At 45.9% G+C, this 28,000-nt stretch overlaps 1 protein-coding gene across 1 annotated transcript; it reads left to right on the plus strand.

The window, feature by feature from the left end:
- The first annotated feature begins 890 nt into the window (after nucleotides 1-890).
- Nucleotides 891-27,997, plus strand: USP39 (ubiquitin specific peptidase 39). Its single transcript, XM_070429615.1, has 13 exons — nucleotides 891-1,176; nucleotides 3,835-3,904; nucleotides 4,343-4,437; nucleotides 6,301-6,437; nucleotides 7,590-7,742; nucleotides 8,688-8,913; nucleotides 10,187-10,264; nucleotides 11,923-11,990; nucleotides 12,792-12,980; nucleotides 20,002-20,144; nucleotides 24,671-24,806; nucleotides 26,672-26,758; nucleotides 27,572-27,997. Exons 1-13 carry the CDS (start codon nucleotides 909-911, stop codon nucleotides 27,614-27,616), a joined length of 1,695 nt encoding a protein of 564 aa, XP_070285716.1. The 5' UTR covers nucleotides 891-908; the 3' UTR covers nucleotides 27,617-27,997.
- Nucleotides 27,998-28,000: the final 3 nt, after the last annotated feature.

Genomic DNA, 28,000 nt, shown 5'->3' on the forward strand with positions numbered 1-28,000 from the left:
GGTTCTCCAGTGCAGGGGCGCCGAGACTGTGGAGCCGACCCCCTAATTTTGGTTTTGGGGCACAGTGCATCTTTTTTTTGTTTTTTTAATCTTCACCCAAGGACCATTGATTTTTTTTTTTTTTTTTTTTAGGGATAGTGAAAGAGAGAGATAAAGACAGAGAAAAACATCGAAGTGAGAAAAAGACATCAATTGGCTGCCTCCTGCAAGGCCGACCAGGGCCCAGACCGAGGAGGAGCCTGCAACCGAGGTACATGTCCCTGATCAGACTCGAACCTGGGACCCTGGGTCCGCGGCCGCGCTCTATCCACTAAACAAAACCGGTAGGGCCAATGTATCTTGAAGAAATCTGGGACCCAGTGACGGCTTTAAAAAAAAAAAAAAAAAAAATATATATATATATATATATATATATATATATATATATTATTGATTTTTTACAGAGAGGAAGTGAGAGGAATAGAGAGAAACATGGATGAGTGAGAAACATCGATCAGCTGCCTCCTGCACAACCCCTACTGGGAATGTGTCCCCAACCAAGGTACATGCCCTTGATCAGAATCGAACCTGGGACCCTTCAGGCAGGCCCACGCTCTATCTACTGAGCCAAACCGGTTAGGGCATGGGTTTTTTTTTTTTACCCAGAAATTCTACAGCCAGTAAAAAGTTGCAGTCCCTTTAAGCTTGGAATTTCGGGCAAGGTGGCAGGAGGCCTGCAGCTCGTTCTCAGCTGCGCACGCAGCTGCAGAGAGGCCGCTGGAGGCGCGGTGCTTCCTGGTTTCTGTGGCATGAGTTGTCCCCATCGGCGACTCGTAGAGCCCTGGACGCAGCGCGGCTCCTGATTGGCTGCCTCCCGCGCGCTCCGGAGTCTGCGGCCCCCGCGCAGGGCGACTTTGCCGGTAGTGGCGATGTCCGGCCGGTCCAAGCGGGAGTCTCGTGGTTCCACCCGCGGGAAGCGCGAGTCCGAGTCACGGGCCAGCTCGGGTCGCGTCAAGCGGGAGCGAGATCGGGAGCGGGAGCCCGAGGCGCCGATCGCCCGCGGCAGCCCGGTGCGCGTGAAGCGGGAGGTCGAGTCGGCGAGCGCGCGCGAGGCCCCGGCCCCCGTGGTGCCCGCCGTGCGGGTGAAGCGGGAGCGCGAGGCGGACGAAGACTCCGAGCCTGAGCGGGAGGTGCGAGGTGCGCGGGGCCGGGCCGGGCTCGGGCTCCACTCCCGCGTTCTCCTCTTCCCTTTCCAGCCGGTCCTCCCCGGGGCTGGGGTGGGGGGAGTCCCCCTTCACCGGTGTCCGCGGCACGGCTCTCGCCTGCGTCTTAAGAGGGATAGTCGCCTGAATGGTAACCACAGTCAGATTTCTGAGCAACAGCAGTAACAGTAGCAGCTTTACTTTAGCGAGTGCCCAACACGGGCTAGGCGTTGTGTGACTTATTTTACAGGAGTCACCGCCAGTGTTTACAAACATCTGAGAATCCAGTCTTGCTGTAATTGCTGGAATCTGACTATTCAGAGTTGAAAGTCTGGATGCTGGGCACCTGCGCCTGTCATCCCGGCCAGGAGACCTGGGTTCTCATCCTGACTCTGAGTCACTGTGGTTTGGGAAAGTGGGGTTCGCGTTTTTGCTCGAGAGAGAGAGAGAGAGAGGAGAGAAACAGAAACAGTGATGTGAGGAAGAAACAGTGATCGATCAGTCAAACCTGCAACCTAGGTTATGTGCCCTGACGGGGAATCGAGCCCGCAACCTTTAGGTGTCCCGGAGGACACCCCAACCAGCCCAGCCACCCGCCAGGGCTGATGTATGCTCTTTAAAAAAAAAAAATTTTTTTATTTTATTGATTTTTTTTACAGAGAGGAAGGGACAGGGATAGAGAGTTTGAAACATCGATGAGAGAGAAACATCGATCAGCTGCCTCCTGCACACCTCCTACTGGGGATGGGCCCGCAACCAAGGTACATGCCTTGACGGGAATCAAACCCAGGACCCTTCAGTCCACAGGCCAACGCTCTATCCACTGAGCAACCTGCTAGGACTGATGTACACTCTTAAATCTACCTCGTATCAAGGATTGTGGTCCGACTGGTGGGGCTCAGTGGTTGAGCATCAACCCATGAACCAGGAGGTCACGGTTGGATACTTGGTCAGGGCACATGCCGGGGTTTCGGGCTCCATCCCCAGTGTGGGGCGTGCAGGAGGCAGCCGATCCATGATTCTGTCTCGTTATTGATGTTTCCATCCCCCCCCCCCCCCCGGAACCAATAAATAGAATATTTAAAAAATTGTGAAGAGTCTAAGATCTTACCCTGTTTGCAAGCTACCAAGTTCGCCTGTGGCCGTTTCATGGCTGCTGAAGGAAGACGCAGGACAGTTGGGCCTCAGACGATGTATTATTCCCTTGGTCACAGTAGGCAGAGTGTAGCCTTGGTGTCGTTTCCCCATCACTTCTCACAGCGCGACACGAAGGGAACCCCGTGGGCTCAGGTGGCCCCGCAGCAGAGGAGCCCAGAGTCCAGAGAGCCTGCATCTTGATGAGGGGCTGTGAGACTGCCTCCCCCTCCTCTGGCCTCCAAGGGTGTTTGCTCTGCAAACATCTTTGACCAGATAGTCTGGAGCTTTGGTGTCTCTGGTCACAGTATGTGCTGAAATACGAGGTGACCCCTAACACTGTTCAGCTTAAGAAGTGGGACCAACCAGCATCATAGGCGCCCCCTAGGCCCCTGCCCAGTTGTCTGCCTTCTTTGCTTCAGTATTCACTTTTGAATGTTTTCTGGTCCCTTCTGCTTTTACTAGTTATACTTTTACCTCATATATGTACCCCATATATGTGTTTTATTTGTATTTGATATAAATGGAATCACACTGTATGTAGTCTTATAGTCTTCTGATTTGCCTTTTTTTTTTTTTGCTAGCTATCCAGATACATATTCATGGCTACAGAGTGTTCCATTAATGATATACCAAAATATATTTCTCCATTTTATTTGTGGCGGATATTTCGGTTGTTTCCTGTTTGGGCTCTTTCAAACATTGCTGCTATAAATATCTTTTAGTAAACTACTCCTGGTATATGCAGAAATTTTCTATGGCACATAAATAGGAGGGAGATTGCTGGGTCAAAGGGTCTGCATATTTTCAGCTTTGATCTTGCTGAACTATTTTCTAATAGGTTGTAACAGTTCTCACTTCCAGCAATACATGAGCATGCTCATTGCTTCACATAGTCACCAACATTTGGAATTTTCTGGTTTTATTTTTTCCTCTGGTAGTTGTGAAGTGGGGTATCATGTACAAGGATATTTGCATTTTCTTGATTGTTGATGAGGTGGTATATCTTTTCATATGTTTGTGGGCTGTATTTCTTACTTTCTATTGGGTCATCTGTTTTTTTATTGCTTCACAAGATTTAAAAAAATATGTTTTGTTTTTATTTCAGAGAGAGAGAGAGAGAGAGAGAGAGAGAGAGAGAGAGAGAGAAAGAAAGAAAGAATCATTGATCGGCTGCCTCCTGCACACCCCCTACTGGGGATGGAGCCTGCAACCGGGCATGTGCCCTGGCTGGGAATCGAACCCTGACCCCTTGGTTCATGGGTCAACACTCAATCGCTGAGCCACACTGGCCGGTCCAGATTTCTTTATGTAATCTGCAAACAAATCATTTGTTAGTTATGTCTGTTTCAAATATATTCTCTCAGTTTGTGGCTTATTCCATTAGTGGGCTTTTTTGTGTGTTGCCAGGCCACATGTATAGGAGCTCACCCCGATCAGCTTTTCCCATTTGTTTCTTTGTTTTCCTGGCATTTGACAGGTTTCCTATTCTCACACCCTATGATGATTTTCCTTTCAGCAAAGAATGGCCGAGTGGATTCTGAGGACCGGAGGAGCCGCCACTGCCCATACCTGGACACCATTAACAGGTTAGCAGGACAGCAATGCCACGAGCAACAAAAGAAAAACACCGCCTATGCAGGAAGTTCTTTGGAATGCACGTTGACCAACACATTCAAACATTTTATCCCTTTTAAAGCTTTCTGCCCAGAAAATTGTGCTTCTTGCCGTGTTTACTAATGTTTGCTCTTCAGAGGGCATTTTGTTTTAGGGTGGGCTGCTCATTTTGAATTTGTGTGATGAAATAATGGGATCCGCAGGGTCAGTGGCAGTAGCAAACTTAAATATTTATTGAGCGCCACTGTGTGCTGGGTACTACTCTAGGTGTCCATGGCTTACATGTGGCTATTGGACCGTTCTCTGCAGGGTGCTGGGTGACGTGGAACATGGAGCCAGTGGTGCTTCACTTGGGTGCTGTCCTAGACCCCTACCCTGTTCATTGCTTGTGTTTGTTTTGGTTCTCTTAGGAGTGTGCTGGACTTCGACTTTGAGAAACTGTGTTCCATCTCCCTCTCACATATCAATGCATATGCCTGTCTGGTGTGTGGGAAGTACTTTCAGGGTAAGTAAATGTTTGTATTATAAACTTACTAAGTTTGCAGCTCTAGCTGCAGGTCTGCTCCGGAGAGATTTTTTAAAAAGAAACTAAGCTGTGGTTAGGTTTCATAATCCTTATCTTTGTTCCCAGGAAATTGGAATACTCAGATAATCAATAGAAGGTTCTCTGATTGGTTAGAACCCAAATCCATATGAAAGAGGGAAAGAGCTAGTCACGTGAAAGCCTATGTAGGAGATTTCAGCGTCTCTGGATTTTTGAATCTCTGTTGTTTTCTATACTTACGTCTTTTTCTGAGAATCCTTTGGCTCTAAGGACTTTTTCATTCTGTTCTTTTCTGGAAATTTGTTATTTCGATTCATTCAGAACAAACACATGCTATGTACATAGTATAGTGGATGATGCAAAAGAAATATAAATAACATTCTTTGCTCTTGAAAGGATCTTACAGTCAAGGTTAACACACAGAACAATTAGCAAACTCTATAAGACTGTAAAGATTACTGCTAAACTGTGTGGTACTGAGTATAAATAAGGACAACGGGCGTCGAAGTATACAGAGATCATTATTAGCTGGAGTATTTGTGTTGAGTTTATGAAGGAGGTGGAGGTGGGATTGAACTGGTGGGACCTAAAGGTTTGAATGAGGTGAGGGAGAGATGTTCTAGTGCCAACAACGAAGAAAGGTGCTTTAGGTGCAGGATTGTCCTGACTATGGGCAAAGGGAAAGTCAGCACTGAGTGATGATGGACTGTCACAGGATATGTACATGTGCATATCTATGTATGTACGTGCATATATTATATGTCAGTATATACATAGATATTCCCAACTTTAAAAAAATTTATTTCCTAATTTTAAAAAATACAAAATTAACTCATATGTATGTATATACAAATGCACATACATGTATATTTCTTTTTTTAAAAAATATATATTGATTTCAGAGAGGAAGGGAGAGAGAGAAATAGAAACATAAATGATGAGAATCATTGATTGGCTGCCTACTGCGCGTCCCCTACTGGGGATTGAGCCTTCAACCTGGGCATGTGCCCTTGACTGGAATTGAACTGGGACCCTTCAGTACGCAGTCCAACGCTCTATCCACTGAGCCAAACCGGCTAGGGCCACACATGCATATTTCATATTCATACATATGAAATTAATTTCCCCAACCAATGTCTTATGCTGTCTAGGGAATAAGTAACTGTTGTGCTATTCTTGCTAACTTTTGTGATGGGAGAAGTTCATGTGGGAGATTCGTTTCATGGATGGCATAGTACAGGGGTGGGCAAACTTTTTGACTCGAGGCCCACAATGGGTTCTTAAACTGGACCGGAGGGCCGGAACAAAAGCATGGATGGAGTGTTTGTGTGAACTAATAGAAATTCAAAGTAAACATCATTACATAAAAGGGTACGGTCTTTTTTTTTTTTTTTTTTTAGTTTTATTCATATCCAACGGGCCGGATCCGGCCCTCAGGCCGTAGTTTGCCAACGGCTGGCATAGTACTTTGCTTTGCCAATATTAACACTACGGTGTCGGGTGAATTTCCTGCCAAAATATAAGATGGCGGTTCGCATACGCAGGTAGGTATCTTTGTGAACGGCAAACAAACAAATATTTGGTAATACGCAGTTACAATCGGCCCGAGTTTACACGTTTCCCGCACTCCACCGCAAATCTATATGAACCGAGTTAAGACAGCTCCCGCGGAGTACGCGCAATTCACGCGAGCCGACTTAACTCGTTTCCCACAATCCAAGTGTTAACATGTTCAAGTACAAGACAATGAAGGGAAAATCAAACTTGATCTGTGCCTTTCTGGACTATGCCCTTCTCTCTACAGCCTTTTGTCTTTCCTTACAGGCCGGGGTTTGAAGTCTCATGCCTACATCCACAGTGTCCAGTTTAGCCACCATGTCTTCCTCAACCTCCACACCCTCAAGTTTTACTGCCTTCCAGACAACTATGAGATCATCGATTCCTCCCTGGAGGATATCACGGTATGTGTCCCAGAGGGCTGGTTTGGTACCAGTTCTCCTGAGAGCCATCCCAGGGATCCTGGGATCTGCACCCCCCCCACCCCCCCCCCACCCGCTCGCCCGCCCCGCTCCCCCGCCCTGGGAAGAGTCTCAGCCCCTTGGTCTTGAAGAGGTTTCTTTCCCTTCGGGGGGAACCAGGGGAACCAAGTAAGGAGGTCAGGATCCATAATTATGGCCTACGGACTACAATCCCGCCATCATTCTGCTTTTACTGTTGAGGGTTGGGACTGGAAAAATATGGCTACTTACTAATTGGGGTGAAAGTGTTTTTATGAAATAAGTTATACCTTTTCACACTTGGAGTGAGGATGTGAATTGGGCCTGGCATAGGACAGTGCATACCAAGCTGCATTCCCGTCCTAGCTACTTTGACGTGATGTGGCCAGAGTGGCCAAGCTGTCCCATCTCTGGGCTCCTGTTTGTGACCTGTGCCAAGAGTCACTGTAGTTAAGCAGAAAGTGTGGGAAGTCCTCTTGGGCTTTGTTTAATGTTGGAACTTTTGATTATTATGTTTTTAAGGAAAGCTGGGTGTTCTGAGTGTTTGAAATGCTGCTGATGCTACTTTTATGCCCATATTTGAAGTTAAAGTGGTTATGGACAGTATTTACAGAGGGAGAAACAAGTAAATTCAAGGTTTCAGAGGGAATCAGTGGCGACCGCTGTCCATCCTGGGACATGGCACATGCAGCTCTGGGACTGGGGAGGATCTGCTCCTCCCCCTCCAGCCCCAGGTGTTAGAGGTCTCGGTCTCACAGGCTGGGGTGGAGGTGCTCCTGCCCTGATTGGGGCCCATGTGCTGGCCCTGCTGCCTGCAGAGACTCGAGTGTCCTGCAGCTTCTGGTAGTGATTGGTCATGGGGTTGGCTGGACCTGTGTTGGAGGAAAAACCTGAGATTCAGTAGTTTTGGGTTAAACATAGAGATCCTCTTCTAGATTAGCAGTGTGGAGAGGCCTACTCCATATTACCGCAGTCTTTATGCCTATTGTTGGGAGGTCTTTGGGTGTGTGATGATCAAAGGGCTTTTTGTTTTTGGCAGCAATTGCTGTTCGAAATATATCTTGTGAACTCTGAAGGCAACTCTAAAACAACTTACAAGTTTCTTTTGCTTTGCAGTATGTGTTGAAGCCCACTTTCACAAAGCAGCAGATTGCAAACTTGGACAAGCAAGCCAAATTGTCCCGGGCTTATGATGGTACCACTTACCTGCCAGGTATTGTGGGCCTGAATAATATAAAGGCTAACGACTATGCCAACGCTGTCCTTCAGGTAGGATCAAGAAGGGGATCGTGAGGGAGAGGCGTGGCGAGGGAACACTGTGGAGGACAGCCAAGAAATGACTGCCTCTGACAAAATGCAGTCACATGGTCTGTAGACCCCGAGTCTAATTGAGGACTCTACTTGAATATTTGCTCTCAGATGAGGAGGCCTTTTCTGGCCTCTGGAGCGGCCAGGGAATGAGAGAGAGAATTTGTGTGTGGCCAGGCAATACAGGTCAGGGGCAATGCCCAGTAGGAAACAGACATGCTAGGTGATGCATTTTTTAAAATACATTTTTATTAATTTTTAGAAAGGAAGGCGGGGAGAGAGAGACAGACAGACAAACATCTATATGAGAGCGAAACATCGATTGGCTGCCTCCTTGCCTCCTGCATGCCTTCTATCTGGGATTGAACCCATAACCTGGGGATACGCTCTGTCAGGGAATTAAACTGCAGCCTATTGTTGCATGGGATAATGCCCAACCAATGGAGCTACACTGCGTCTGGCTGTGATACTTTTTTCTTTTTTTTTAAGAGATTGGGGAAGGTGGGGAGGGGGAGAGAGAGATCGGCTGCTTCCTGTACATGCCCTGACCGGGGATCGAACTCCCAACTCATATACGTGCCCTTGACCAAACCTGATCAAACCTGTGACCCTTCAGTGCATGGGCCGATGCTCTAGCCACAGAGCCACACTGGCCAGGGCTTGAATACCTTTTTTAAAAAAACTCGTATCATATTCATGTCAGCAGAGTGTCTGCAGAATTGGACTTTACGTGAAACTCAGTATGAAAGCTGTTGCTGTAACATGAACTCTGAATGTGAGCATTTACTTCTGACTCTTTAAGGCTGTCGCAGGCACAGCTCTATTAGAAGAACTTGAGTTGGAAGAGCTTGGCTCCCAGGGGCCTTGCAAAGGGGCTTTGGATTAATCAGGATGTTTGACTTACAGGCTCTGTCTAATGTTCCTCCTCTTCGGAACTACTTCCTGGAAGAAGACAATTATAAGAACATCAAGCGTCCTCCAGGGGATATCATGTTCTTGTTGGTCCAGCGTTTTGGAGAGCTGATGAGAAAGCTCTGGAACCCTCGAAATTTCAAGGCACATGTTTCTCCCCACGAGATGCTTCAGGCTGTTGTCCTTTGCAGCAAGAAGACATTCCAGATCACCAAGCAAGGTGAGGAGCAATGCATTTCTATTTTTTGACTTTAGGGCAACAAATCTTGTTTGATGAACAAACTTCCACTTTGCATTGAACCTTATAGTAGCTAGAGTGAGTGTCCAGTGGATAGTGTGGTTAGGTTCTGCACTCCTTTTTCATCAGCTTGCTCTGATCAGATGCCCAAGAGATCTCAGGTGGCTAGAAAACCCGTCTAACTTGGTAAATTAGCATGTATGGCTCAGGAGAAGACCAGGAAGCTGGGAAAAGACACCAACCCTTATTAAGCACCTGCCACCTTGGCTACTCATTTTGTCATGTTGCGGAATAGAATGTTCTGATGAGCTATTTTGACTGTTTTCATCCCTCCGGTTAGTACTGCCACGTGAGTAAAGTGGACACTTTGTAGCCCCTCGTACCTGGATCTCATGTATTGTCCTCTGGCATCCATGTCAGCTTATACACCTTTCATTCATGGTGCTAGTAGGTTTTAGAGCTGCAGGGATAAGAAATAATTTTTCTCTTCTAGGAACTCCCATCATAGGGGGAAGATAGTTATGTAAAAAGGTGATTATAAGGTGTTAAGTGCTCCGATAGAGGAAGTAAAGTATGCTCTGTGGGAGGGAGCATGGGACAAAGACCCCATTGGAACATGTGGGAGGTGGGTTGGGCATCAGAAAGAGGAAGAGACACCTGAGATTTAGGTAGGGGGGGGCGGGGACAGGTCAGGGACATTCCAGGAAGAGAGGACACTGCGAACAGATGCATGGAGGTGCCTGGTCCAGACAGAAGACTGCAATTAGCTGGACTCTTGTATTTCAAGGGAGAATGATGAGAGCTGAGTGGAGGTTGGGAGGGAGGGACCAGATTGTGATTGTTCAGTTTATATGCCTCTATAAGAAGCTTGGTTTATATCCTGACAATAACGGGGAGTCAGTGAAGGCTTTTAAGTAAAGATATGACATCAGATACACATTTAAAAAGATTATTCTGGCTGAGGAGTGACTGAGAGGGGACGTTCAATAATAGCTTTTAATGAGATACAGGTTTGGAGTAGAGGTGATAATTGAAGGTCCTGGTTGGATCAGAGAGCCTCTGGAGAGAGTCAAGATCAGAAGACTAAGAACTTGACCTTGAGCATTTAATGGCCAGATAGAGGAGGGTGCCCAGGGCATGGGATGGCGTAGCCCAAGAGGAAGGAGGAAACCAGGAATGGGGTCAGGCCAACCAGTGGGTGGGTTAGGTTATCACACTGCCTCCCAGCTTCAACGTGTCCCTCCCTCTTTTCCAGGGGATGGAGTAGACTTTTTGTCCTGGTTTCTGAATGCTCTGCACTCAGCTCTGGGGGGCACAAAGAAGAAAAAGAAAAGTAAGTCATGTCACTTGTGAAAGGGAGCTCTGTTTTGTTTGCTTCCTTTTAAGAACTTTGCAACTTCCCATCCGTTTCTAATGAACCCTTTAATCTTTCTGTGCTGGGAGGTATCTGTGAACACATGAATTTTGTTCTTGAATAGGCTCCTCTCTATATTTTTCTTTATTAGAATATGGTTATAGCCACTAGAATTTTTAATATGTGGAAATGGATGTAATTGTGCTCTAGAAATCCCGGCCCTGAGGGGCTGGGCAGTGTTGTAGATACTAAAGTTAACGTGAGGACTGCGTGGGTGGACAGCCTGGCTTGTAAGTTGACTGGTAATGCAGACTGGAAGCTATTCCTTGCCCTGAGCCTGTACTTGGAGAAAGGAGGCCGGACTCCATACAGACTCTCAGACCTGTGCTCCTTCTCATCCCTGTTGGCTTCACAATGTTAGACATTTTTTATGAACTCCAGTTAGCTCAGAGTGCTGAGTTATTTTGGAGTCCTCGTGCAGTTTCTTCCTGTCTTCTTCCTGGGCTCTGGTGGTGCTGATGTTTCTTGATGTGGGATTGTGGCCTGGTGTTCCTTCTGCTAGATGGCCCTGCACTGCCACCAAGTGTCCTTAGCCTGTGTACGCCATCTGAGTTGTCTGACTTGTGTCCTTGAGGATTGTAGAACCATGTTGGGCATTTTTTTTGGTTCTGTTTTCAATTTTTTTATTAATCCTCATTTGTTCTCCATCGACTTTTTTAGAGAGAGTGGAAGGGAGGGGGAGGAACAAAGAGAGATACACATCAGTTGGTTGCCTCCTGCACATGCCCCAATTTGGGGCCAGGGTCGAACCTGCAACTGAGGTACATGCCCTTGACTGGACTCAAACCTGAGACCCTTCAGTCCACAGGCTGACACTCTAACCACAGAGCAAGACAGTCTGCTCCATTCTTTAGTTTGTCATTTTCCTTTTATGTCCGATGCATGGTAATCATTGTCTCCCTTTGCAGGCAGCATGTGGTCATGGGAAGTTCCTTGGATGTGCAGTTGACCCTTGGGCAACATGGGGGTTAGGGGTACCAACCCCCAGTGCAGTAGAAAATCTGTATATAACATTGACTCCCAAAACACTTAACTAGTAATTGCCTGCTGTTGACTGGAAACATTACCAATGACATAAAAAGTCAGAAAGTGTTTTGTATATTCTGTTTTCTTACAATAAAGCTAGAGAAAAGAAAGTGTTATTTAGAAAATCATAAGGAAGAGAAAACACATTTGTAGTATTGTACGTATTTAATGAAAAACATTTGCCCATTTATTGTAAAACAAGGGTCAGCTGTATCTTGTTTTGCTTGTGGAATTTTTTGTGACTCGTAAATCTCCACGCTCTGTAAATTACTCATTCATTTCAAATGCACTTAATTTTTCTCTTATGGGCCAGGCCCTGTGCTAGAGGGTCAAAGGCATTTTTGTGGAGAAGACAGATATAAAATTATTTACACAAATAATTATAAAGGTACCATTGTTGGCATACATTGCAAAGATACTTCTATGTTTAGTGACAGCTTTGGATCTTATGCTTGGAAGGTGTTCTAAATCAGAAATTCAGAAGTTAGGACTATATTTTGGAAATGTTTGCCAACCTGACAGAGTTTGCATTTTGATTTCTGTTTGTGCAGCTATTGTGACTGATGTGTTCCAGGGGTCCATGAGGATCTTCACTAAAAAACTTCCTCATCCTGATCTGGTGAGTGAGTTGAACCTGAGTCTCAGACTGATTATGTTGCCTGAGGGGATATAGGGTTGACAAAGATGCTCAGAGAACCAGTGTGGCCTCTTGCCCCAGGAAGAGGTTCTACAATACACCTGCCAAGTGGTGGTTTGCCCATTAGTGAGCTTAAGTTTGGGAGTTAGTAGCTGGATAGGGCCTGTTGGTTTAAGTGGTCTGGCCATTGGGTGGTGCTGGCGTGTTTTTTTCAGAAGTTCAGGTAAGCTTTTTAGATCATTTAAAAGCTTTAAAAATAGTCTAGTATTTAAGTGAACTCTCTAAAGATGGAAGTCTGTCCATTCTTGCATTCATCTATTCAGATGGTGAAACTGCCCAGTCTGATGACTTCATCCTATATAATAAAAGGGTAATGTGCAAATCGACCGGACAGCAGAACGACCAGTCGCTATGATGTGCACTGACCACCAGGGGGCAGACACTCAATGCAGGAGCTGCCCCCTGGTGCCCCTGGGCTTATAGCTGGCGAATGCAGCAGTCCACCACCAGGGTAGTACTAAGGATGTCCAACTGACGGCTTAGGCCCGCTCCCCAAGGGCTCCTGGACTGTGAAAGGGCACAGGTGGGGCTGAGGGCACGCCCCCTCTCCCCCCCCCCCCCCCCGCCCCATAACCCCAGTGCATGAATGTCGTGCACTGGGCCTCTAGTTTCAATAAAAAAGAAGCACAATGTAAATGTAACAAAACCTTGTTTCTTCTATCTGTAGTGGTCTCGAGCTGCTCATACTCCTTCTTTCTCCCCCTCCCCCCCATTCATTTTCAGCCAGCAGAAGAAAAAGAACAGCTGCTTCATAATGATGAGTACCAGGAGACGATGGTAGAGTCCACCTTTATGTACCTCACTCTGGACCTTCCCACTGCACCCCTCTACAAGGACGAGAAGGAGCAGCTCATCATCCCCCAGGTGCCGCTCTTCAACATCCTGGCCAAGTTCAACGGCATCACTGAGAAGGTAGCCCATTTGCACACCAGCCCTGCTAATACCCCTTCCTCTCTCTTGACTTTCTAAAAAAATGTTTTTTGATTTTTAGATAGAGAGAGGGAGAGAAAGGAGGAACATTGATTAGTTGCTTTCTGCACCCCCCCCACTGGGGACCAAGCCTGGACGTGCCCTGGCCAGGAATCAAACTGGGGACCTCTTGGTCCATAGGATGATGCTCAACCACTGAACCACACCGCCTGGGCTCTCTTGACTTTTTAATTTTCTTTTTATACTTGGAAATGACCACACATATGTAATGTAATTATTATAAAGTGTGTTGTCCTAGGTGAGCCTCCCAGACCCCGTGCTGTTTCAGCTAATCACCCCCTAACTCTTAACTTGAGTTATAGTACCCCCTCTTGTATTTCTCAAATGTCCCTTTAAATCTTCTGCCTCTGGTTAGTATGGAGGAAGGAGGGGTATGTAGGACAGTAGAAACTCATAGAGGTAGGAAAAATTTCCATCTTTTAAAAAATGTAACAGTATTAAAGTGGGAAAAAACAACTAAAATATAAATAAACAATTTATTCTTACTGTATCAAGTTAAAAGTTTCTTTTTATCTGCTGAGTTGTTGCTTGGTATGACTTCAGTCTTCTTGAATTTATTGAGCTTGTTTTGTGGCCTAATGTGATCTGTCCTGGAAATGTTCCATGTGCACTTGGAAAAAAAAGTCTTTGGGTGAAATATTCTATAAATGTCTATTAAGTTGAACTGGTCTAATGTTACTTACATTTAAGGCCATTATTCCCATATTAATTTTCTGTCTGAATGATCTATTCATTGATGTGAGTTGGCTATTAAAATCCCCTATTATTGTATTACTGTGGATTTCTCCCTTTATGTTCATTAATAATTGCTTTATATATAAATTATATATATATATACTGCTGTGTTGGGTGTGTAGATATTTACAATTGTTATATCCTCTTCTTGGATTGACCACTTTATACTTACATAATGTCCTTTTTTTGTCTTTTTTACATTTTTTGTTTTAAAGTTCATTTTGTCTGATGTGAGTATTGCTATCCCAGCTTTCTTTTCATTTCTATTTGCATGGAATATCTTTTTCTACCCCTTTACTTTCAATCTCTATGTTTCTTTCTGTTTGAAGTGACTTTCTTATAAGCAGCATATAGATGGTCATGTTTTTTAATCTATTTGGCCACCACCTGTCTTTTCATTGGAACATTTAGTTCATTTACATTTAAAGTAATTATTGATAATTATATACTTACTGTCATTTTGTTTATTGTTTTGGTTGTTTTTATAGTTCCCCTCTTCTATTAATCTTTCCTATTAGTCTCTTCTCTTATGGCTTGCTGGTTTTCTTTAGTGTTTTGTTTGGGTTCCTTTCTGTTTATTCTTTGTATATCTTTTGTACGTTTTAGATTTGTGGTTACCATGAGGTTTGTGTATATAATTTTATATCTTAGCAGTCTATTTTAACCTGATAGGCATTTAAGTTTGAATATATTCTTTAGGTACTACATTTTTATACACACACCCCCACGCTTTGTTATTAATGTCACGTTTTATTTTTTTATTTTTATTTTATTTTTTATAAGTCCAGATGATTTATTAAAGCTGGGGACAGTGAAACAAAAGAAGGGCTTAGGATAGAGGAAGACTGGAGAGACATTTGGCTGGGCTGCTTTGGCTCACTGAGAAGTAAAAATCACAGGGACAGAAGTGAGCCAAGGTGGGGCTGCCGTCAGCTCATTGGAAAGTCAGAGGAAAGGGGGCCTTGGGGACAGGTGAGCCTGGGACGAACTGTTGCTGCTTGCTGCTCCTCTGGTTGTAAGTCTCATGGGAACCCTTAGAGTTTAGGAGAAAGTTCACACCCAAGAAAGAAAAGGCATGGGCATAGTCCTGAGAGGGCCCACAGCTGGCATCCTTTGTCTTGAGGGCTTTTATTTTTCTTTTGTAGGTGGGAACCCTAGGGGAGGTCTCTGGGAGGGTGGCAGCAGAACATTCATGGGCTTTCCAGTTGTGTTTTTTGAATATGTTGACGCACCAAAATGAGTGCATAGAGCAGTGATGGCGAAACTTTTGAGCTCGGCGTGCCAGCATTTTGAAAAACCCTAACTTAACTCTGGTGCCGTGTCACATACAGAAATTTTTTGATATTTGCAACCGTAGTAAAACAAAGACTTATATTTTTGATATTTATTTTATATATTTAAATGCCATTTAACAGAAAAATCAACCCAAAAAATGAGTTTGTGTGTCACCTCTGACACGCGTGTCATAGGTTCGCCATCACTGGCATAGAGGGACCAGGATCATTTTCTGGTCAGCTTTGCATCTATCTTGGATTTATGTGGTTCTAATTGGATTTTGTGTTATTTAGTTCCATGACTTTACCTGTTTTTGTAATTGGCTGGCACTCTAATGTCACGTTTTAGATCTTTTTGTATTGTATCTTCTAACTACTTCTTATAGTTTGAATTTGGTATTTTTTTCTTTTGACCTTTGTAGTAGCTTTCACTGTATTTATTAAATGTTTGGCTTTACCTGTGAGTTTTTTTCCTTTCTCATGTTATTTCTTGTTATGGTCTTTCTTTAGCTTTTCTTGTAAAACTGGTTTAATGGTGATAAATTCTTTTAGTTTTTGCTTGTCTGGGAAACTCTCTCTCTCCTTAATTTTAAATGATAACCTTGTTGGGTAAATTATCTAGGTTGTAGGTTCCTTTCCTTTTAGGACTTTAAGGAAGTCTGCCACTTATTTCTTTCCTATCAAGTTGCTACTGAGAAATTAGCTGATGGCCTTATGGGATTTCCTTGCATCTAATTCTTTGTTTTCCCCTTGCTTTCTTCAAGATTGTCTTTTCATCTTTAACTTATGCCATTTTAAATACAATGTCTTGGTGTGAGTCTCTCTGGATTCATCTTATTTGGAGCTTTCTGTGCTTCCTGGACCTGGATGTCTGTTTCTATTTCCAGGTTAGGAAAGTTTTCAGCCATTATTTCTAAAGTTTCATTTCTTTGATTCTTCTCTTTCTGGGATCCCTATAATTTTGATGTTTGAGTACTTGATGTTGGCCCAGAGGTCTTAAATTAGCCTCATTTTTAAAAATTCTTTTTTTATTTTTTGCTGTTCTGTTTGGTTGATTTCCATTAGTCTGACTTCCAGGTTGCTGGTCTTCATATTAGCTAATTTGCTGTTGATTCCTTCTGATACGCTTTTTTTTTTTTTTTTTTTTCATTGCAGTATTCTTTAGGTCTGCTTGGTTCTTTTTTGTTGTTGTTAATCCTCACCTGAGGATATTTTTCCATTGATTTTTAGGGAGAGTGGAAGAGAGAGGGAAAGACAGAAGCATCGATGCGAGAGAAACACCGATGTGAGAGAAATACATTGATTGGTTGCCTCCTACATGAACCCTGACCAGGGCCTGGGCCAGGGAGGAGCCTGCAACCAAAGTACGTGCCCTTGACCAGAATTGAACCTGGGACCCTTTGGTTCGCAGGCTTTATCCACTGAGCAACACTGGCTAGGGCTGGTTGGTTCTTTATTATACTTTATAACTCTTCGTTGAAATTCTCCCTAAATTCGTCTATTCCACTGTCAACTTTGGTGAGCATCCTTATGACCATTTCTTCGAATTCTTTATCAGGCAAATTATTTGTTTTCTTAGGGTGTTTTTTTTCTGGAGATTTATATTCCTTCATTTAAGAGATATTCTTATTTTCTATTTGTTTGACTTTGTATGTTTGTTTATTTGAATTAGACAAAATAGCTATCTTTTCCAGTCTTGAAAAGGTGGCCTTGTGTAGCAGTGGCCTCTGTGTAGGCCAAGCGTGTGGTGTGTTTGGCAGGCTGTTTAGGAGCCAGGCAGGTGCCTACAGTGTCTGGGGCACTGGCCTGCTGAACTGGAAAGCTCTGGTGGGAAGGCCAGGTGTGTGTGGTGATGCCCTGTCGATCCTCTTTGCTCCCTTTGTTCAGGGTCGAAATGAGCTTAGGATGCGCCCAGGAACGCGCTGTGGTGACCTAGCAGGTAGGCCAGAGCACCTGGATAGAGCTCTGCCTGCCCTGTCGAGGTAGAGGTGGGTGTAAACTGTGTTCACCAGCTCCTCCCACCCTAGAGAAATTTCACAGTCCCCAGAGCTCCCAGTCTTCTGTATACAGTCTCTTATTTGTTGTACAGAAAACAGTCCTGTGAAGAAGCTGGAGCAGGGCAGGTGCTTACAGCACCTGGGGCACAGCCTGCTGGGCTGGTGCAGCTCCTGGAAGGGTGACCAGGGTGAGTGGTGACACCCTGATGTTCCTGCTTGCTCCCTTTGGAGGCAAAAGGCTGGGCGATGTCGTTGGGAACACTCTGCAGGTCCTTGCAGGTAGGCAGAAGCACCTGAACAGAGCTCTCTCCCAACCGATGGAAGTGTGCTCACCAGCTCCTCCAGCGGGAGCCTTTCCGCAGCCCTGAGGGCTCCTGTGGTTGCCCGGCCTCCTCTATTAGGTCTCTTCTTTCTCTTTTTTGTTGCTCAGAAGCTGTTCATTCAGCTCTCAGTTGTCTCACAGGAATAGTTGCTCTCAGTACACATTTGAGTTTGTTCATGGGAAGGGGTTTGTTACACAGGGGTCCTCAAACTACGGCCCGCGGGCCACATGCGGCCCGCCGGAAACATTTATCCGGCCCGCTGGGTGTTTTTGCCACTGCTGCCTGTGGCTTAGCAGCCGACTAATTTTTTTTTAAACTATAGTCCGGCCCTCCAACGATCTGAGGGACAGTGAACTGGCCCCCTGTTTAAAAAGTTTGAGGACCCCTGGTTCAGCATGTTCCTGCTCAGCTGCCATCTTGGACCTCCCACTGCTGCATGTATTTTGGGCACACATTGGAACTTCCTTCAGCAGCAGTAGCTGGAGGCAGAATGAGAAGTGCTGACTTCCTGTCTCTCCTGGGAAGAGAATCCTCTGGGAGCCTGGGGGAGGGAGCCCTGTGTTGTCGGCTGTGCCAGTCTGGAGGGGACTTTCCATCTCACTGAGGTTGGAGGGAGAGGAAGGGACAGGTCTTGGCTCAAATACCACAGACTCTCATTTTTCTTACTGAACTAGATTATCTTTTAGTAAGAATTAAAAAATTTTTTTTGATCTTAACTGAAGGATATTTTTTCCACTGATTTTAGAGAGAGTGGAAGAGAGGCGGGAGGAGGAGAGAGAGACAGAAACATTGATGTGAGAGAGCCATGTCAATTGGTTGCCTCCCACATATGTCCCAACCTGCAACCCAGGTACATGCCCTTGACCGGAATTGAACCTGAGACCCTTGTTGTTGTTGTTAGTCCTCACCCCAGGATATTTTTTCCATTGATTTTTAGAGAGTGGAAGGGCCGGACGGTAGGGTAAAAGAGAGAGAAACATCAATGTAAGAGAGACACATTGACTGGTTGCCTCCCACAAAAGCCCCGACTGGCACCAGGGATTGAACTTGCAACTCAGGTATGTGTCTTTAACTGGGAATTGAATCCATGACCCTTCAGTGTGTGGGCTGATGCTCTAACCATTGAGAACACTGGCCAGGGCCAGACTTTGGATTTAACGGACAAAATTTCCGGTCCATATGTCATATGTGAAAATTAATACTTTTTAAATTTTAAAATGCTTTTAACCAAGATTTGTTTATAGTTAAATTAACACCTTATTTTTTGATATTAATTCACTGTTATTTTTAACAAATTTTAGCAAATAGGTCATATGTTGGAAAATGCACTAGAATTCCATCAACATAAATAAATATTACGTATCTACAACTACAGTCTACATATTTAAATCCAATCTACTTCATAAACTATGTTCGGCATGTGATCACATCACGAGTGGCAGTTGGTTCTGTTGTCGCATGGGGGACTTTCTGCAGCAGTTTTAATACATGTTGGCTGATGTTCCCACGTGCACTAAGCCACGCCCCAGCCGTGTGCATTTGTTTACTCGCAGTGACTCGTGAATGCATGCATTTACTAGACCTATTAAGAATAAATTTAAAATTACAGTAATAAAAAAATAAATTACAGTAATATATAGAAAACTTCTGTGAAATTAAACTTTTCATATATACTTAATTTTAATTACACAAATATGTCTACATAAGTAAAAACAGGTAAATTAACTAATTTTTCAATTTTTTAACATATGCATTGGAAAAACCTACTTTATTACATAACGTACTTTCAGCTTTAACAGACACCCTTTTGGAATTAGTCTGTTATATTGAGCTTTTACTGCATGTGTATCTTAAAATTTTTTAAAAGCCAAACTGGCCAGGGCAATCCTAATTTTAACTTAAAATATTTTTCTGGGAAACTTGGGGTCCCTGAAGGGATCTGTTGTTACTTCCAGAAATCACCCACTCCAGAGAGCAATTTCTCATTGGTGTTTCCTCTTTGGTTGCGATTAGTTCTTCACTCCTATCTCTTAGTTTTTACTGTGCTAAGTTGTGTTGTGTTGAGAAATACATTTATGTGCACTAGCTTTTAAGGGTCTTGGGCTGAGTAGGTTGTCCTGGGTCCCCCTCCGTTCAGTCTCCTGAACATGCTGAGTGAGTCCTCAGTTACCTGACAGCTTGCACTTGACCCACGAGTCTGAGGAGGAAGGAACATGGCTGTGTGTTGGCCCCTCTGCTGGGACACCCTCAGTGATGAGGGTTTCTCACTGCTTCGTAGTGCCTGTTCCATGGGTGCATGCATCCGAAGGCCAGGAAGTTCTTCCTTATTTTGAACTAAGTAGACGTTTATGGTTTTAATTCTGCAGCTTTTAACATAGCCTCTTTTTCACTTGACATTTTTGTTTTCCTTGTAGAAACGGATGCCCACAGTTGAGGGAATTTAGTCTGCTTTAGCCAAAGTCTTCTTCCTAAGCCTTATACATGATTTCTGGGATCAGGTGTCTTGTGAATTCTAAGTGTAAGGCAATTATATGAAAAACTCAAACCAAAGCAAACCTCGTGTCCCCGCTCCGGTACTCGAGCACTAATTCGATAGTTTTCTTTCTATCTCTAGGAATATAAGACTTACAAGGAGAACTTTCTGAAGCGCTTCCAGCTCACCAAGCTGCCTCCGTATCTAATCTTTTGCATTAAGAGATTCACTAAGAACAATTTCTTTGTGGAGAAGAACCCAACTATTGTCAACTTCCCTATTACGTGAGTATTACCCTGCTTCAGTTCCTCTTAGGGGGAGTGAGCCTGAATTTCTTTTCATATTTTTGTACCACTATTAATTTTGAAATGTTTAGTTGGAAACTGCAAGGAACAGAGCCTACCTATACTATGTAAGTTAAGAGTTTTTATTTGAAGACTATACTGGTAAATACTTCAAGGGCCTCAAGGATAGATGTTTATCTGGAAGCAGTCCCCCTTTTACCTTCTTTCCTGTTGTTTGCTGGGAATTTCATTGTAGTGAAAAATAGTTGATAAAAGTAGAGTAGGACAGCCTTAGCCAGTTTGGCTCAGTGGATAGAGTGTTGGCCTTTGGACTGGAGGGTCCTGGGTTCGATTATAGTCAAGGGCACATGCCTGGTTGTAGGCTCCATCCCCAGTGGGGGACGTGCGGAGGCAGCTGATCAATGATTCTCTCTCATCATTGATGTTTCAATCTCTGTCTCCCTCTCCCTTCCTCTCTCTGAAATCAATAAAAATATATTTAAAAAAAAAGTAGAGTAGGACAGGTAGGATCCTACCTGGCTTTGCAGATACTCTGGAGCAGTTAGATGTATCTGTTTGCTGGTCATCACTTCTTGCCACTGCAGTTGGGCATGGACAGTGGGATGACTCCAGGTTGGTACTCACAGTCTAAAGTTCAAAGGGAGCTATCTGTCTAGAAGTGACCACTAGATGTAACACTGTTAGCAGGTCTTGCGAATCCTTTCAGGTTCACATTATTGTGTTTTGTATTGTGAATGCTAGCACATCAGACAGTTCTGCAAAGATTGGAAATATGATATAACTAGAGGCCTGGTGCACGAATTCGTGCACTGGGGAGGGTGTCCCTCAGCCTGCACCCTCTCCAGTCTGGGACCCCTTGGGGGATGTCCAACTGCTGATTTAAACCCGATCCCTGTGGGGACTGCTGGCTCCCAACAACTCACCTGCCTGCCTGCCTGATTGCCCCTAACGCTTCTGCCTGCCAGCCTAATCTCCCCCTAACCACTCCGCTGCCAGCCTGGTTGCCCCCAACTGCCCTCCCCTGCTGGCTTGGTCACCCCCAACTGCCCTCCCCTGCCAGCCTGGTCACCCCCAACTGCCCTCCTCTCCTTGCCCAGTCCCCCCCCAACTACCCTCCCCTGCCAGCCCAGTCACCTCTAACTACCCTCCCCTGCCGGCCATCTTGTGGCTGTGGGCACCTCCATCTTTGAGGGCAGGGCAGTCAATTAGCATATTCCCTCCTTATTGGCTGTGGGCGCCAGCCATCTTTGAGGGTGGGGCAGTCAATTAGCATACTCCCTCCTTATTGGCTGTGGGCGCCAGCCATCTTTGAGGGCGGGACAGTCAATTAGCATATTCCCTCTTATTGGCTGCAAGCACCACCATCTTTGAGGGGGGGCAGTCAGTTAGCATATTCCCTCTATTGGCTGTGGGTGCCACCATCTTTGCAACGGAGTGAGGGTCAATTAGCATATTCTCTCTTTATTAGATAGGATTTCTGTTATTCTACCTTGTATTATTTAAATTTATATAAATACTAGAGGCCCGGTGCACAAAAATTTGTGCACTCGGGGGGGAAAGGGGGTTCCTCAGCCCATCCTGTGCCCTCTCCCAGTCTGGGACCCCTCGGGAGATAATGACCTGCTGGCTTAGGCCTGCTCCCGGGTGGCAGAGGGCAGGCCCAATCCCTGGATGCAGCCCCTGGTTGGGCTCAGAGCAGGGCCGATTGGGGAGTTGGGGCGCCGCCCCCTGACATGCACAGAGCAGGGCCCATCAGGGGGGTTGGGGCTCCATACCCTGTCACACACAGAGCAGGGCCCAACAGGGGGTTGAGGAGCTCCCCCCTCTCACTCACAGAGTAGGGCCAATAGGGGAGTTGGGGCACCGTCCCCTGTCACACACAGAGCAGGGCGGATCAGAGGGTTGGGGCACTGCCCCCTGTCATGCACAGAGCAGGGTCCATCAGGGGGGTTGGGGCTCCATACCCTATCACCCACAGAGCAGGGCCCATCAGGGGGTTGGGGAGCTCCCCCCGTCACACACAGAGCAGGGACCATCAGGGGCTTGAGGAGCTCCCCTCTGTCACTCACAGAGTAGGGCCGATAGGGGAGTTGGGGCACCGCCCCCTGTCACACACACAGCAGGGCAGATCAGGGGGTTGGGGCGCCACCCTCTATCACCCACAGAGCAGGGCCGATCAGGGGGTTGGGGCGCCGCCACTGTCACACTCAGGGCAGGGCCGATGGGGAGGTTATGGTTCTACCCTGTCACACACGGAGCAGGGCCCGTGGGGGGGGGGGTGGGTTGGGGCGCCACACCCTGTCACACACGGAGCAGGGCCGATCAGGGGGTTTGGGCGCTGCCCCCCATCACGCTGATCCCGGTGCTGGGAGGCATATTACCCTTTTACTATATAGGACAGTGGCCTGGGGGCCAGCTGGTTTGCCCTGAAGGGTGTCCTGGATCAGGGTGGGGGTCCCCACTGGGGTGCCTGGCCAGTCTGGATGAGGGGATGATGGCTGTTTGCAGCTGGTCACACACCCTTCAGGGTGGGGGTCCCCACTGGGGTGCCTGGCCAGCCTGGATGAGGGGATGATGGCTGTTTGCAACTGGTCACACACCCTTCAGGGTAGGGGTCCCCACTGGGGTGCCTGGCCAGTCTGGGTGAGGGGCTGAGGGCTGCTTTCAGGCTGGCGGTTGTTGATTGAAGCTCCCAACGGCTCCTTTTTTTAATTTTATTCTGGGCCAGCTTTAGCTCTGGCTCTAGCTCTGAGAGCAGGTATCTGGTTTGTTTCGGTTCTATAATCGAAACAATGTATAACTTCAGCTCTGAGATCCTGGCCTATATTTGTTAGAATGTTTCAAACTGCCAGCTCAGAGTCAGGCAAGTGAGGCAGGGAGGAGCAAGCAAGCCGCATGTTCGCTTCCAGCTGCCTGGCTGCCGGCCGCCATCTTGGCTGACAGTTAATTTGCATAAGGATATGCTGATTAGCCAATGGGAAGGGTAGCAGTCGTACGCCAATTACCATGTTTCTCTTTTATTAGTGTAGATTTGTATGCTAAAAAGGATGTATTTTTTCTAAAATTATATAGTTGACATATTCTCTTAAAATTCACATTAACCGTCAATCTATTTTCCTAATTAACTATTTGAAAGTTCTTAATAACTGTGTCAATACAATTTCACTGCAAAAGGAGGGAGAAGAATAAAACTGATGTCAAAAGCAGGAGAGAAGGCAAGTAGTTCTCTCAGGTCCTGCTGCTTCTCTTGTGTCTGGTTCCAGGAGACAGCAGGCGGCAAGCCCTCCGAGGGCTCCTACCAGATCTAACTCAGGTCTGATTGGCTCCAGGCCTAGTTTGAAAACCTTGAATAAATTTGCTCTTTTGCACTTAAACTACCTCAGGTTGCTTTCTGTTATTTGTAACTATTCCTCTTGCTTGGCCCATGGTCAGCAAGCTCTAGCTTGCGAGCCACATGCGGCTCTTTGGCCCCTTGAGTGTGGCTCTTCCACAAAATACCATGTGCGGGCGCACACGTACAGTGCCATTGAAGCTTCGTGGCCCATGCGCAGAAGTCGGTATTTTGTGGAAGAATCACACTCAAGGGGCCAAAGAGCCGCATGTGGCTCGCTAGCCGCAGTTTGCCGAGCCGCAGTTTGCCGACCACTGCTCTTGGCTAAAAGAAAGAAAATCAAATAAAGAAGCAAGGTCCGGCCTGGCCCGTGTGGCTCAGTGGTTGAGCATCGCGCTGTGAACCAGGAGGTCATGGTTTGTTTCTTGGTCAGGCCACATGCCTGGGTTGCAGGCTCAATCCCCAAAAGAGGGTGTACAGGAGGCGGCCAATCAATGATTCTCTCTCATCATTGATGTTTCTATCTGTTTCTCCCTCTCCCTGCCTCTCTGAAATCAATAAAAAAAAAAAAAAATTAAAAAAAGCAAGGTTCCAGAAAATCAAAGAAAAAAATAAATCAATGCTTGGTTTGCCTTATTGAAGTTGTTAACCATGATTGTGTGCAGTGGCCACCCACATAATCCTGTGGTTGGGTCTTCCACAGCCTGAGGCCGAGCCGGGTGCTGTCTGAACACTGCAGCTGCAGCTGATGCCCGGGCCAGGCAGAGGCTGAGGCGGTCAGGCCTGTCGTCTCAGTCCTCACCGTCTCAGAGATGGTGACGCATTCTCATCGTAGAAGAGAATGTAACCTGCTTAAGCTCACACATAGTTCAAAAGTGGCAGAGCCCTGATTCTAGCTCAAGTCTGATTGACTCCAGGCCTACACTGTACTGTTGACTGCTAGAGAGGCTTTTAAAATCTGCTTTTCCCATAGAGCCAGTCTTTCTAGCTTGACTCATTTTAATGGCAGATTATGTGAATTTCCACAAACCTGGACTTCTTTGGGTCTGCAAGCCTACCTAGATCCGAGGTCCTAAGATAGGCTACAGTAGCTTTGTGGTTCATTTGTGTAGGACAGTTTCTCTAACCTGGTAGCCTTTGTCTGATGTTCTGGCTTTATTTTCACCGTTACCAGGAATGTGGATCTGAGAGAGTACCTGTCTGAGGAAGTGCAGGCCGTGCACAAGAACACCACCTATGACCTGATCGCCAACATCGTGCACGACGGCAAGCCCTCTGAGGGCTCCTACCGGATCCACGTGCTTCATCACGTGAGTGGCGCTGACTTCTCGTGCACAGAGGGGCACACAGTTGGTGTTCCTTTGGCGTCTCAGAGGGCAGCTCCCTTCCGTTTGCCCTTTCTTCACCCTGACCTTGGGATTCTGCAAGTAATAAAGATGTCCATGCACTATGAGATCTGGGAGAGCGAAATGCCCCCTCATAGCCCCGGATTTGCAATAAATGTGACTCTTTAATTCGGGGGCGGGGGGGGGGGGGGGGGGCGGGGGGAGATGTCCGTGATGAGTTTGAGGCAGTTGTTCTCAATTTTGGCTGCACATTGGACTCATCTGGGGAGATTTTAAAATCCTGATATGTGGGTACCACCTCAGGCCGATTACATGAGAACCATGTAACCTATGCCTGTTGATTTCAACTGTGGTAGAAGCCAGGGATGCTGCTAAGTATCCTACAGGCAACCCCCACAGCAAAGAATTATCTGCCTAAAATGTCAGTCAGGGTTAAGAGGCTGCATTGGAGTATCAGGAGGTGGGAAGCAGGCATCACTGATGTTTTAAAATTCCCCAGGTGATCCCACGGGCAGCCAGCTTTGAGAATCCCTGTCCGAGGCTGCTGCCTCACCACTGAACGTGGAATCCTTGCACCCGCAACATTCACGTCATGAGAATGTCGTTAGAAATGCAGAACCTCAGGCCCTACCCGAACCCTCTGAATCAGAAGCTGCATTTCAACAAGGACATCTGATTGATACAGAGTTAAATTTTATGAGCTACTTGTCTAGAAGTTTCCCTTTCAGCCAAAAAATTTTGTGAATTTGGCTCGAGCTGAAAATGGATGAAACATGTACTTAAGATGTATTTGGCCTCGCACAGATTATTAGCTCTGGTTGTTCTCATTTGGTTAGTTTTCTGGGACTGTTCTGTTTACCAGGCACCGGGGAGTTCACCAAGTGCTCAGTGCATGTTCCTCTCGTTTCTGTCTTTAACGCATACCTCCAAGACAGGTGTTAACACCACCGTCTTACAGTGAGGAAACCTGCCGCCAGAGTTGCAGTAATTTATGTACTGAAGTCAGTAGAATTAGGATTTAAACCCAGATATTCTCAACCAGGCCTCAAACCAGGAATAGGGACTTGATTATGGGATCCTCAGCTTTTGTTTAGGTTTCCTGTATTCTGAACTATTGGACTATCTGGAATATCTGTACTCTATAGTGTCTGTTTGGCATTTCTTAGAAGTTTGGATGGATGAGGCAGGTGAACTTCCAGAAGGGCCTCCTTCCCCTCGCTTATGGAAGCATGAAGTGAGGTAGGTTTTGCTGTATTTGCAGCACTAGTTTTATTGAGCAAAAGGAGTGAGTTAGGATGAATAGTGTCCACCAAAGACACTTTTTCTTGACTGTCACTGTGTTCTATGGGGTCGGACGGGACTGTCCATTGTTAGGTTTTCCCAATAGTTAACACTGTAGGTACCTCCTAAGTGATTTCATCCAGTCTTTCATTTTTGGGCAGCAAACAGATGTCTTAGGTGAGGAGTAGAGGACTTTTTCCCCTTCTCTTTATTATTCACCTGAATTCTTCTTAAAAGGTATAAGGTGTTTGGACTGTATTATACTTAAAAGAATCTTCCTGAATTTGGCAGGAATTGCGTTTGCCAAAATCAGTACCCAAAAAGCTCTTTAAATCGAATGATGCCTAGTAGAGGTCATGCACCCTTTTCCTTAGGATAACTCCTGCTGGGTGACGGTCTTGTGGCTATTCTGACTCTTCTGACTGTGGTCCCTTTCTTACCTAAGCATGTCAAACTCACGGCCAGCGGGCTGCATGTTTGACATGCTTGGCTGTACACCCTTTTGGTTTCAGTGAGCAGACTAACCCAGCCCTTCATACTCTTTGCAGGGGACGGGCAAATGGTATGAATTACAAGACCTCCAGGTAACTGACATTCTTCCCCAGATGATCACACTGTCGGAGGCATACATTCAGGTGAGCTGGCCTCAGACTTGACCAGTGCCAAATAGATGGGGCGTGGGGTCAGTGAGGAACGATGGGCATGAAGGCAGGAAGTAGGATTGGGTTGGAGCCTCGGTTAGGCTGGGCGCCTGTTGGGATGCACTGAGGAGTGAGATTATATGGCCGTGACAGTCTAGGAGTCTAGGAGATCTCCAGGGAAGAACAGCAGGCAGGGAAGTACGGAACACTTAGGAGTGAGCAAGGAGGTTACGTTTATGGCCAGGTTAGTCTTGCACAGGTGTGGGATCTGATTTCAAGGAGGAAGGGCCTGGAATCATCAGGGCACCAGTTAGGAGTCGGCTCTGAAGCGTCCCCAGTTCTCTAGGCAAAGTTAACCCTCTTCTCGACCCCACAGCACTCTCTCTTCTTTATTGGAGCACCAGCCGTGTTAGTCCACCTGCTCTGTTGGGTTGAGAGCTGGCGGAGCAGACTGTCTCTGCCTTCTCCTTGTAACTGCCCTAGTACCTGATGAAGAAGGAAGACTGAGACGAAGGGAAAGCTACAGCTTTATCAAAAAGGGCAGACCCTTCTCATTCTAGAGTGAACTCCTAGAAACTTTGTCTAAGGTTATGGGCTTGACTATGAGTTCTTTTTCAGAAGGGAATTTGGAATGGGAAGTAAGAAGGAGAGGGGGATGAAGGGAATTTTCTGGAAATTAGTTTCAGGGGACTTAAATGTGTAAGTTGAGCCCCAGGCTATCTCTTGCGTAGGTTAGAGTAGGTATTTTGTGACTATTTGTAGATTGAATACCAGCTCCTAAATATCTATTGAATTCATTTCTTACAGATTTGGAAGAGGCGCGATGATGAGACCAACCAGCAGGGGGCTTAAAGGAGAAGCCAGCCAGGGCTTTGCTTCCAGGGGCTTTGTTGAATATGTAAATACGTAAACGACTACAGTGTAACTGAACGTCCCTGGGCCAGCCTAGTTTTTATGGGTGTTGGTTCACACCTGCGTGGGATGACTTTGATCAGTTTATTGTAGATGATGTTCTTTCTCCTTCCTGTCTAGCTCCCTCTAGCTTCAGCAGGCCAGGACTCCTTCACAGATTATGTAATTTATTTCTGAGTAGCTACGAGTATCTGGAGGACAAGATCATTTCTTCTAAGCCTCAAAGCTTCAGGATTCTAGGAATAAGAGCATGAAACCAGTAGCATCCTTTTTTCTTCTTGAATTTTTTTAGAATGAATTAAATATTTTCCTGTTTGTAAACCA

This window comes from Myotis yumanensis, unplaced genomic scaffold (genome assembly GCF_028538775.1).
Source record: "Myotis yumanensis isolate MYYU_CA2020_CCGP unplaced genomic scaffold, mMyoYum1.0.hap1 SCAF_11, whole genome shotgun sequence".
NCBI classification, from domain to species: Eukaryota; Metazoa; Chordata; class Mammalia; order Chiroptera; family Vespertilionidae; genus Myotis; species Myotis yumanensis.

Bases quoted from the DNA above. Each gene is read 5' to 3' on its own strand.
- USP39 (XM_070429615.1), top strand. From the start codon at position 909: ATGTCCGGCCGGTCCAAGCGGGAGTCTCGTGGTTCCACCCGCGGGAAG. The intron at 12,981-20,001 runs GTAGCCCATTTG...TTCTATCTCTAG, and splicing joins TCAACGGCATCACTGAGAAG to GAATATAAGACTTACAAGGA. The intron at 24,807-26,671 runs GTGAGTGGCGCT...TACTCTTTGCAG, and splicing joins GGATCCACGTGCTTCATCAC to GGGACGGGCAAATGGTATGA.